We start from the raw sequence: 12,799 nt of genomic DNA on the forward strand, positions 1-12,799 counted from the left end.
CATCCGCAATGCGTATCAAGCCTCTTTTCGGACTCTGTGAAATCACTGCATCAAAGTACTTGCGAACACATCGCGGGGTGGCGCCATACACATGCTCAGCACGTGAGTAGATGGACACAGACCCGTAGAGAGTAAAGGCAGGGGCGTGGCTTAAAAAAGGGGGCGAGGCAACATCCTTTACTACAATAGATTAATATAAAACTATAATTGCGCGTCCACTTAACGCTCCACAAGGGGGGCACAATTTTAATGCAGGGGGGCGAGGGGAGGGCAAATAAAAAAAAACAATGAACCAAAATATAATGTGTATAAATACTGTACATATATATATATATATATATATAGAGAGAGAGAGAGAGAGAGAAAATTTTCCGCACTCTCACCCAAATACACTAACTAACACAGATTGTTCCAGTAGACCCATAGTACAGTGCATCTGAGCATCTTGAGGACGCTCAACGCTGCCCGACATATCCAAAAATAAGTGGGTGGCCATTTCCAAAATCCCTGGGATTGGAAGCTACAATCACGGGATTGAATCCAGGACAATTTTAGGCTGGGATCCCGCCAATCCCGATCGCGGGATTGGCCACCCTAGCCAGCACTTTGAAGGTCCACCACGTGCAGTGATTACTGCAGACACCCTTCTTGGCAAAGTGTCCACAAGTTCCTGGACAACAGCAGGTGGTATGATTTGCCATTCCGCCTTAAGTACAGTAACCAACTGTGACACTGAAGAAGGTCAAATCGGTCTAGAACCTACCCGTTGCTCCAATTCGTCCCAGAGGTTCTCAGTGGGGTTAAGATCTGAACTCTGAGCTGTCCAGTCTATCTGGGTTACCAAATTTTGTGTATTCCAGTCCAGCGTTGCCCTGGAAACATGACATTGTGCAGCCTACGATGATCCCCTTTACTAACTTGGTTAGCTCCTTCTGGCAAGCAATTTCGATAGCAAATGATCTAATCAGTGCCCCTCTACCCAATTTATACTTTCAAGAACACGTGTCTACTTGCGTGGGGGTGGGGTGTCCAATCACTTTTGTCTACATAGTGTATTTCCATCCAAATTACATCATCAATAATATCCCCTGATAATATATTAATATCATCCCACATGCACACACGCATGAGTGGATCCAGGAGGTGGGGGCGTCCTGACTCTGCACTGTGTCTACTATGTTTGATAAAGCGGGTAGGCACAAGGACCCGCCATAGCTCTTACAGTAGGTCAGCAGGTCTGTCCTGCAAAATGCGCTACTGTGCATGTGTGGGAATGCCATGGTCGCCAGATAGAAGTTGGTAAGTCTGAAAGCACTACTGGGGAATGCTGTGGTGGGAACATCGAAGAACCAGGAGAATTGGGAAAGCTGATTATTGGAGGGGCCAGGGGGAGTGCTGTGCACATTGAAGGAGCGGGAGGGGTGGAGGTTGCTATGGTGTGATTATTGGAGGGGCCAGGGGAGTGCAATGCTGTGGTGTGGACAGTGAAGGAAATGGAGGGAGGGGGTATGATTATTGGAGAGAGGGCTGTGGTGTGGACACTGAAGGGACAGGTGGTTGATAGAGCCGGCAGCAGTAGAACCCACTGCCGTTGTATGATTATTGTAGAGGCTGAGGGGAGTGCAATGCTGTGGTGTGGACATTGAAGGATATGGTGGAAAAGGGGGATGGGGAGTGGTGTGAGGGCCCGGGGAAGGCGAGTACAGATGGATAGAGCTGTTAGGAGACTATTGGTGGGGTCTGGGGGGAAAACTGTGAGGTGAATTTTGGAGGGGAGTGCTGTGGTGTTGACATTGATGTGGGCAGGGGGGATGTTGTGTGTTGGTTACTAAAAGAGGAGAGTGCATTAAAGGGGACTGTGAGGTGGACATTGAATGGTGGTGGAGTGCAGTAAGTTGATATTGAATGGGAAGAAGTGTGGTTAGGTGGTTATTAAAGGGGAGTGACTGCTCTTCTCCCCTATATATATGGATGGATGCACCCCGGGCTCCGCAGAGCCTGCTACAGTCAATAGGGCAGACAATCTTCTCTATATCACCCCCACTTAAGTGCACTAGCAACCCTCTGCCTTCACAGTAAGTGTGTAGTCTGATGGTGCATTCTGCACCAGACGAACTACAATACCAAGAAACCTCTGTATGCTTCAGGCTGCTACACTGTTATACCAACACTGATTTAACCCCAGCAATACCACTGTGTGCATTACTTGCATTGACCCTGCAACTCCTGTTACTAATAAATCAGTACCCTGTTTAAGGACTTTCTGTGTGGCATGACAGTTGCTTTCACAACTGTTGTCCACCTATTGTCATCACCATCCCAAGAGGCTACAAATATTTCAGCAGTTTCAGTGGGCCCCTCCATCCTACTCTTTCAGTGTAGATGTTCCAGTCATTACTAGTGATGAGCGGATTCGGTTTTACTCGGTTCTACTCGGTTCTCAAAACCGAATCTTATTGGCTATCCAAAACATGTGACATCAGTGAGCCAATAAGATTCGGTTTTGAGAACCGAGTAAAACCGAGTAAAACCGAATCCGCTCATCACTAGTCATTACACTAGCATTATCCACAATGTATCTCTAGAACTTTTTTACTGCACTATGCTCAATTTATTTTAATGACTGTATAATTCATGCGCTTCAGCCAAGGCACCCAGACTGTGGAGAGGAACCAGCTACACGCTGGCGCTTGGAACAGCCACCAGCAGGACACTGTCACTGCTCAGGGGACAAAACCCAGGGCATTGCAAGCAGGTAAGGGTATTGGCCTTGTTTATTGTATGTATTCCATGCCCCCTGTGTGGCTCAATAGGGGGAGCACTCCTGCCCCCCCCCCCCTCTTCCTCCTTACAGAAATCTGCCTAAAAGAATGAATTAAAACACATAAGCTTTTTTCACATAAATATTAATCACCACCAAACACTGGCTAATATTTACTTTTTTACACATCAGACCTTCAAAGAATGGGTCACTCAAAGGAGATAATTTGTTTATAGAATGAATATAGAAAGCAAATAATGCAAGAGTCTCACACTGACTGTTGCCCCGAAATATGTGGGCCTGTCAAACTTATCTGTATGCATGCGCAAAGCTTGTCTGTCACCATGAAACAAATTTTTTTCAAATTATAATGTTTACGTCTCTCTGTAATACCACTTTCAGATCGCAATGACGGGTCGCATCCGGGATTTGGAAACTGGTCCTCCTCTGCCTATACTGTGAATGGGTCCCGGGTCACATCGACCCGGCAAGGCAACCCGTTCACACTGCACCTGACCCAGTAATAACCCGGGAATAACCTTGCTTTAGTCCCAGGTTGAAATACCGGAAATTCGGGACTGACCCCATTCACACCGCACATCGACCCGCGTCGACCCAGCAATATACCGGGCCGATACTGAGTTATTTGTGCGGTGTAAAAGGGGTATAACTTTACCAGATGTTATGGGGGATATTCAATTGTTTGAAAAGTCAGTTGGGTGTCTGTTTTTTTCCTATCTCAGAGACAGGAAAAAACAGCCACCCAACCGACTTTTTAAACATTTGAATTCCCCCCTATGAGTACACTACACATAACTGGTATTCCCAGAAAATAAATGAAATATGTTTAAGCAGGCTACTACAAAAATAATAATAATTAGACACATTACTTACTGTAGCTAGACTAAATAATAAAAACAATGTAAATTTCCAGTTAAACTAGAAAATTGCTAAAATATGATAAGTGGATTATTCTCATAGGGGAAATCTATTTAAAATAAAACTGATATTCACGTACAGTAGGTTGAATGTAGTACTATTTGTAAGGAAAAAAAAAAAGCAAAAAGCTTGATACTTATCTTAAAATTACAGTAACTGTTCTTCATTTTGCTGATGTGCATAAGTGTTATTTTACCTGAAATTACTGGCTGAACATTTTTAAGTGCATTCTTATTTGCTACACTAAATAATCATGTTTAGCATATGTTGGATTCACAATAAGTGAACATATGTGAAATAAATAGTAAATGGAGGGGATTATGAAACATGCACGTTATCCGTTTACACAAGCCCATAAAGATAAACCACTGGAATACAAGGGCATTAATGACCTATACTGAACTATTTTATTCTTCCTGCTGATTATTCCAAGATGTGCATAAAAGTCCTATTGTATTCTAAATAGAAGAGAGTTAAAGGTTTTATTAAAAAAAAAAAAGTTTAGAAAATAAAACACTTACGCTATTCCAAAGTGAACTATTTTGTGCTATTATCTTCCAAGATCGGCATACTTGAGAACTCCTTGCTAGGTCTATCAAATCCATAAAGCCAAATATCTGTACAAAAGCAAAATAATAAATAAATAAAATAGCTCATTATCACAACATATAGAATAACCACAGTAAAAACATGAGAAACATATTATAGCAACATGTTTCAGCAAGGTTTTTCTACCACAGTCCACAGATGCAGTTTGGGGTAACGCTTTATTTAAAAAATTACTTTTATTCTGTTTCATTTTGTATTTTAACTTTACTGAAAGTCTGTTTATACAAACAAAGCAAATATAACACACAGAGAAAAGGAGCAATAGCTGTGAAGAAGAGAAAGAAAACATGACAACAATCAAAGTGCATTTGTATATAGCAGTGTTCAATTCAGAATTGTTGTGATTATCAATCCATTTATTTATTTAGTTATTTACATTAAGTATTTTTTATTGTGATTTTGTTCTTAAAAGTGCAACACATTAACAATAATTAAACATAAGAAAAAGATTAACAAAATAACAGCCATAAGCTCAATGAAGCATGTAGGTAAATGGCAAGTAAAAAAAGCAACTCAAATGTATAAGTTATGACAGTATAGAACCTATGGTACAAAATGTAATATGAACAGAATAAATGGAGCAGATATAAAACCAAATTGAAGACTAAAGCTGGGTACAATCTAGACCAGTGGTTCTCAAACTCGGTCCTCAGACAGTTCATGTTTTCCAGGTCACCTGTAGATCTTTGAAATGTGACAGTTGGTCAAACACCTGTGCCCATCTAGGGGACCTGGAAAATGTGAACTGTGTGGGGTCCTGAGGACCGAGTTTGAGAACCAGTGATCTAGACGATATGTCATCCGATCCGGCGGATCAGACTGACATATTGGGCACATCGTGTAGTGTGTACCCGCTATGTCACTGACAATGCACGCTCCATGCAGGGCTGACGGAAGACATTGCTAGGGATGTAGTATGGTATGCCGGCGCTCGGGCTCCCGGCGACCAGCATACCGGCGCCGGGAGGCCGACCGCCGGCATACCGACAGCATGGCGAGCGCAAAGGAGCCCCTTGCGGGCTCGCTGCGCTCGTCACGCTACGGGCACGGTGGCGCGCGTATTATTCTCCCTCCAGGGGGGTCGTGGACCCCCACGAGGGAGAATAAGTGTCGGTATGCCGGGTGTCGGGATTCCGGCGCCGGTATAGTGTGCGCCGGGATCCCGACATTCGGCATACAGAAGACCACCCATTGCTAGTGTGTATGCATGATATGCGTGCTGCAGTGGGTCGCTAGCGTCATCCCACTTTGGCCCATAGCAACCAATCAGATACTGTCTATCATTTCTCTATTGTCTTTTAGAAAATGATACACAGCATCTGATTGGTTGCTATGGGAAACATCACCAACTCTCTGTTTTAGGAGCTTTAGTAAACTTACCCATGAGAGCGGAGAGCAACAGAGGAAAGCCATGTCATGGAGGAGGACCCAGTAATAGTGGTCCCATGCGAGATCTGGGCAGGAGGCCACAACACAGACTCAGGAGTATTTTATTCTTGTGTGTTCTAACTATTGAGTACAGTGGATCTAGACTGAAATCCATATAGCATACACAGAATGAGTCCAGGGCTATTGATGGGCCTCAGTAAAAGGTAGTTTGATGCCTTATCAATATTGTTTCTTTGTAAAAGTAGTCTGATATACATACTTGCATAACTGTAGAAGTATAAATTTGTTAGTTCACATTGCATAATTCTTCCTTGTTAGATAGTAAACACTTTGGATAACTATGTTATCTATAGTGCTATAAAATGTAAACTTATTTTATTCTTGACTTCTTTGTAATATACAGAGTAAAGTACACAATGTATTGTGTGGTACCATATAACAAATATTCCAAATCCAAAAAGGTATAAGACAATGGAAACTATGATTAAATCAAATGGATGTAGTTTTTTTAGATTTAGTTTTTTTTAAATTGTTGAATGGATTTGGAAGGGGTCATTATCTTATCAAAGCACAAAAACTTGTTTAGTATTTCATGTACTAACAGCAGACATACATTATGGTTTAATCATGATGAAAGAGTTGTTTAAAAAAAAACAAGAAAAAATAAAAATGATGGGTATCTCCTGCACATACACTGACAAAGCTAGCAACAGATGCACTCTATGCATGCCAACAGGAGAGTGTTTAACTCTGTATCAGACCCATAGAATGCATTCAAAGAGATGTGCCATCGCTGTGCTGTTTTGCTATGCAGATATCAGCCAGTTAAGGTAGGCTGTACATTGCTAGTTTTCCTGCGTACCCGGTACCTCTATGGGGTGTGAGGTAAAACTTGCAATGTTTACGTCCAGAACGGGCACACCGCGACCATCACACTACATTGAATCACCCCCTTAGTGCATTTTGATATATTTTTTTGTATAAAACCTTCTTCTGAATAAATGAGAAATTAAACTGTCTGTTGCAGCGTATTGGATTATGTGATATAAAGCAGGCCTCTAATTTCAAGAAATACAAATACAAGTCTTAAAAAAGAAAAACAACTTAAAGTTTTATATTACTGAATGATCTTAAAATATAAATTAGACAAGTAATGTGTGCACTGTGTTAGATCAGTTTTATCTTAAATCACGTTCATGAAATGATTTGAATGAAATGGGCTGCTGCCAATGGAAGCATGCCTTCCCATATGACTCATCTGTACAGAGCAGGATTAAGACCCTAAGGGACCCTAAGCAATGTACTGGGATTGGCTCATTTCCAACCCTTGCTTGTCAAAAAAAATGCAAAACATAAAACCAGGTTAGGGTAATCTGGGCCCCTTCAAGTCTGCAGATCTCAAGGCAGAAACCTATGTTACATAAGGGATAATCCCCCTATAAATCTATACTAAACTCAGATTCTGTATATAATGATTATATAATGTTTATATTCAGCAGACTTAAGGAAGTTATTTATTTTTTTGAATGCATGGTTACAGCACCATTCCTAATTTTGTATACCTCTGCTCGAGAAATCTTGAAAAGGGGTTAAAAATGATGAAGTGCATGGGTGTATGGGGATGAGACTCCAATCACTGTCGCTCCACTCCACTTTGTGATGCCACATTACATGCCATATCTTGTGGGAATTTTGGGGCCTCATTGAGGATATTCGCTGCAAATCACATTATCAACCCCAACCACACTCACTGCACTGGGGGGGGGCTTGAGCGGACTGTGAGTCTCCCGGACAGCAGGCAAGTATGGGTTAAAGTAAGGAACTTTGTTATTAGCTAACATTCATTTTATTTGTCGCATTCTACTATAAAATTTCCTACTTGTATTTAGTATATTTATTTAAAGAGCAGGTCTACTTTTGGACTTTAACATACTAATATATGTGAATCAGTATTTAGTACCGAACTAAACAATATACTTATATTTATGGACATATTTATGTTCCACAGAGTTTGTGCAGTCTCTGAGTAGCCCAGGACTTACTTCAGCCCATCCGAGACCAGAATTGATGTCAGGAACCCTTACTGAAAATGCTTGGACACGCCTGCGTTTCTCCAAACACTCCCAGAAAACGGTCAGTTGACACACACGAATGGCTTCTTCCTGTCAATCTCCTTGCAAACACCCGTGCAAACGGATCCTTCGCACAAACCCATCGCTGAGCGGCGATCCACTTTGTACCCATGCGATGTGCCTGCGTATTGCGGTACATACGCATGCGCAGTTTAGACCTGAAACGCAGCCAAGCGATCAGGTCTGAATTAGGCCCATAGCCCTTGCTTGGATCTCATCCTACCTATCTAATTGCTCTTTCAGTGCTCGTTTATCTGAATCGATCTCCTCTTCACTACTTCTATCAGTTGGAGTTATGCAAGGCTCAGTCTTAGGCCCTCTGCTTTTCCCAATCTATACCATATATCTCTTGGCAAACTAATCAGCTCTCTCGGATTTCAGTACTCAAATCTACCTATCCTCCCTACATTTATCACAATCGGCACCGGTCTGTGGGGGTCATCCTGACCTGATCGCACGCTGCCGTTCATCACAGTGATCAGGTCAGAAATGTGCATGCGCCGGCGCATGGCTGACAGCTGATGGCTGTCGTTGCCTAGCGATTGCCTCTGCCTGATTGAAAGACAGAGGCGGTCGCTGGGCGGGAGGGGGCGGCACAGCGGCGTTTGGCTGCTGTTTTGTGGGCGCGGTCCGGCCAACACAGGCGTGGCCGGACCGTGCGGGGGGCAGGCAAGGGCGGCTGCATGCTGTCACACACAGCCGCTGCGACCCGGGCAGTGACGAGTAGCTCCCGGCCAGCACGCAAAAGCTGCGCTGGCCAGGAGCTACTCCTGAAGTGCAAAAGAATCGCCGCATTGTACGTCTGCAGGAGGAGGGGGGGGCGGGCCTGATATGCGGGGCGGACTAGCCCTGTGCTGGGCATCCCCCCGCATGTCAGTGTGCCTTATCATAGCCCTGCAAAATTTTGCAGGGCTACGATCAGGTCTGAATTAGGCCCTGTGTCACTGAATGCCTTTCTGCCGTTTCATCTTGGATGTCTTCTCGCTACTACAAACTTAATATTTCCAAAACAGAATTAGTTATATTTCTACCGGCAAATAGTAGTTACCAACCTGATATCGCTATCACTGTTGATAACTTGACAATCAACCCTACCCTACAAGCTCGCGGCCTAGGTGTCATCTTTGACTCTAAACTGTCTTTTGCTCCCCACATTTAAATCTCTCTTAAACAGTCACTAAATCATGTTACATCCATCTAAAAAACATATCCAAAATACAACTTTATCTTACACAAGACACTGCAAAACCTCAAATCCATGCACTCATCATTTCCAGCATTGATTATTGCAAGTCTCATTACTTGTCTTCCCAAGAAAAGACTCTCACCACTACAATCCATTTTCAATGCAGCTGCAAGGCTAATCTTCCTTGCAAGACATTCATCTAGCCTCCAAACTTTCAAGCATTCCCTGAAAACTCACCTCTTTAGGCAGGTTGGTTTTGCCTTTTAAATGTTAGCTGCTTTAAAAAACACTCACATTCTCTGCCCCAGATCTCAGGTCTCTATGTCTCTCTGCCCCAGGCCTCTATCTCACTCTGCCCCAGGACTCACTCTCACTCTCTGCCCCAGATCTCAGGTCTCTCTCTCTCACTCTGCCCCAGATCTCAGGTTCTCTCTAACTCTATGTCCCAGATCTCAGGTCTCTCTCTCTCACATTCTCTTCCCCAGATCTCAGGTCTCTAAAGGGGGGTACACACGGAGAGATCCGTGCTTAAAATCTAAGCAATCTTGCTAGATTGCTTAGATTTTAAGCACGGATCTGCCGTGTGTATGCCCCCCAGCGATAGCGATGCGCGGCCCCGCACATCGCTATCGCCGGTGCTAGATTGAGCCTGCATGCAGGCTCAATCTAGCGGGTCGCTCACTTCACCGTTGTGTGAAGTGAGCGGCCCCCCGTCGGCTTTCCCCCTCGCTCAGCACATCGCGCTGTGCTGAGCGGGGTGAGAGATGTGTGCTGAGCGGTCTGTGTTAAGATCACTCAGCACACATCTCTCCCGTGAGTACCCCCCTTAACTCTCTCTCTGCCCCAGGTCTGTCGAAGAATTCACTGAGTAAGGTTATATATGCAAAGGCCTCTACATTTCTGGCCTTATCTTCTTATCAATTCCCATGGCTGATGAGAGCCCATTTTTTTTAGTATCAGATATTCTTTTTACGTTGATCCTGCTATTTATCCTTCCCTTGCTAATACTTACTTGGCTAATGGCACAAACCATTCTTTCAACAATACTGTCATTCTGAAAATTCACAAATATGTCACATGCAGTGCAAATGCAGTGTTTGCCTTTTTTCACTAAAGCACCAGACTTTATTCAATACACATGAATTTTGTATGAGACAATGACTGTGTGTGCAGCTACATGATTTGGCATATTGCTGAATTGGGCGTGGTTTTGCATAAAGGGGCGTGGCACTGCAGGAAAAGACTACCTTATACCCCAGTTTTGCAACCTGTACGCCCAGACGTTAGCCACCACAGGAAAAAAAATAATCCTGATTCATGCCCCTTACATTATTTGTCATTTTTCCTCCTTATAGTAATGCCCATTATACATTATGCCACATGCTGCAATGGCCCTTAGACATTATGCCACACACAATAATGCCTATGACACAATATGCCACACACCATAATGCCCCCGACACATTATGCCACACACCGTAAAGCCTGTGACACATTATGACACGCAATGCCCGTTATACATTATGTTACACACTGCAATGCCCCTGATACATTATAGCACATACAATGCCTGTGACACATTATGACACACACCGCAATGTCCGTGATACATTATGCCACACACTGCAATGTCCGTGATACATTATGCCACACACTGCAATGACCCTGAGACATTATACCACATACCACAATGCGCATGATATAGTATACCACACACCATAATGCCTGCGACACATACTGCAATGCCCGTTATACCCTATGCCACACCCCGCAATGCCCATTATACATTATGCCACACACTGCAATGCCCCTGAGACATTATACCACATACCACAATGCCCGTGATATACTATACCACACACCGTAATGCCTGTGACACATTATGACGCACACCGCAATGTCCGTGATACATTATGCCACACGCCACAATGCCCATTACACATTAAGTCCTACAGTAAGGCTTCTAATTACTTTTAAATTACCTGCTCGTTGCCAGGGGTTTCATGCTCAATGGTTCCATACACGGTGCCAGGGGTTTTCATGCTTAGGGTGTCATGCTCGTTGCCAGGGGTTTCATGCGGTAGGTGTTATGCTTGTTACCAGAGGTATCATGTGCTGGGTTTCAAGCTTGTTGCCAGGGGGTAATATTCGTTGCCAGGGGTTTCATGCACTGGGTGTCATACTCGTTGCTAGGGGATAATGCTTGTTGCCAGGGATTTCATGAGCTGGGTGTTGTGCTTGTAACCAGGGGGGTAATGCTTGTTGCTAGGGCTGTGCTCCCAGTGCCACATTTTGTGCAGTGGAGCTGTGCAAAAAGTTTTCGTGCAGTTTCTGAGTAGCTCTGAACTTACTCAGCCGCTGCGATCACTTCAGCCTGTCAGGTCCCGGAATTGATGTCAGACACCCGCCCTGAAAACGCCTGGACACGCCTGCGTTTTCCACGGCACTCCCAGAAAACGGTCAGTTGCCACCCAGTAACGCCTTCTTCCTGTCAATCTCCTTGCGATCGGCTGTGCGAATGGATTCTTCGTTAAATCCATTGCACAGCAACGATCCGCTTTGTACCCGTACGACGCGCCTGCACATTGCGGTGCATACGCATGAGCAGTAGTGGCCTGATCGCTGCGCTGCGAAAAACAGCAGCATGCGATAAGGTCAGAATGAACCCCATAGAAATGGCAAGAGAACTAGATTATTTTCTACTCATACACGTACTGGTGGTCATTCCGATTTGATCACACATAGCAACTTTTTGCTGCTCGTGCGATCAACTTGACGCCGCCTATGGGGGAGTGTATTTTAGCATAGCAGGGCTGCGATCGCTTGTGCAGCCCTGCTATGATGAAAAAGTTTCCTGCAAAACAAGACCAAAGTCAGACCTACTTACCCTGTGCAACGGATCCAGCGACGAAGGTCCCGGGATTGACGTCAGACATCCGCCCTCCAAACGTCTGGACACGCCTGCGTTCGGATCTCCATGCCCAGAAAACGGTGAGTAGACGCCCCGGAATGCCGCCTCGCTGTCAATCTTCTTGGATCGCGCTAGCGATCACTTTCTTCTTTGTTCTACCCGCTGCCCGCCGCGCATGTGCAGTTCCGACCCATTGGCACTGCAGCAAAGAACTGCTGCGTGCGAATTGGTCAGAATGAACCCCATTGTGCGACGCTGTCGGGGAAGTCAACCGCAGTGTGTAATTATTATTATATATCTGACTCATTTGTGCGATGATGTCACTGAAACCACCTCAGTGTGTAATTATTTTTATATATATTTCTGACTCATTTGTGCGACGCTGACGGTAAAGTCAACTGCAGTGTGTAATTATTATTATTATTATTATATATTTCTGACTCATTTGTGTAACACTGTCAGTGAAGTCAACTGCAGTGTGTAATTATTATACATATTTCTGACTCATTTGTGCGACGCTGTCGGTGAAGTCAACCCCACTTTGTGTTGATAGAAATGGAGACTACTACTAGTGTTGAAGCTGCTGCCACTAGTCATGACATTGACAATGCAAGTCCGTCAATGTCATCTGCTAAGGCAGATGCCCAGGGGCATAGAGAGCTCAAGTCAGGGTATGTAATTGTGCAGGATGCTCCATCCCGCCGATAGGATCGCATATTGCAATGTGATCCTGGTGGGAAGATCCTTCCCATATCATTTTGCAATGTATGATAAATGCTCCCCTTTATCTGTGATTAGCAGACAGTGTATATAGCAGCTGGAATATTCTCACCCAAATAATCTGCTCCTCAGGGTCAGACTCTACCTCCAAA

The 12,799-nt window shown here is 44.2% G+C and overlaps 1 protein-coding gene across 3 annotated transcripts in view; it reads right to left on the minus strand.

Moving 5' to 3' along the window:
• FBXL13 (F-box and leucine rich repeat protein 13) overlaps window positions 1-12,799 on the minus strand; it is a 656,615-nt gene that overhangs the window by 331,303 nt on the left and 312,513 nt on the right. For all 3 annotated transcript variants that reach the window (XM_063926996.1, XM_063926997.1, XM_063926998.1), the window contains exon 8: window positions 4,222-4,317. In XM_063926996.1, coding sequence (XP_063783066.1) covers window positions 4,222-4,317 — 96 coding nt within the window. The remainder of the gene's footprint in view (window positions 1-4,221; window positions 4,318-12,799) is intronic.

The sequence above is a fragment of the Pseudophryne corroboree genome, chromosome 6 (assembly GCF_028390025.1).
Source record: "Pseudophryne corroboree isolate aPseCor3 chromosome 6, aPseCor3.hap2, whole genome shotgun sequence".
In the NCBI taxonomy this organism is placed as follows: domain Eukaryota; kingdom Metazoa; phylum Chordata; class Amphibia; order Anura; family Myobatrachidae; genus Pseudophryne; species Pseudophryne corroboree.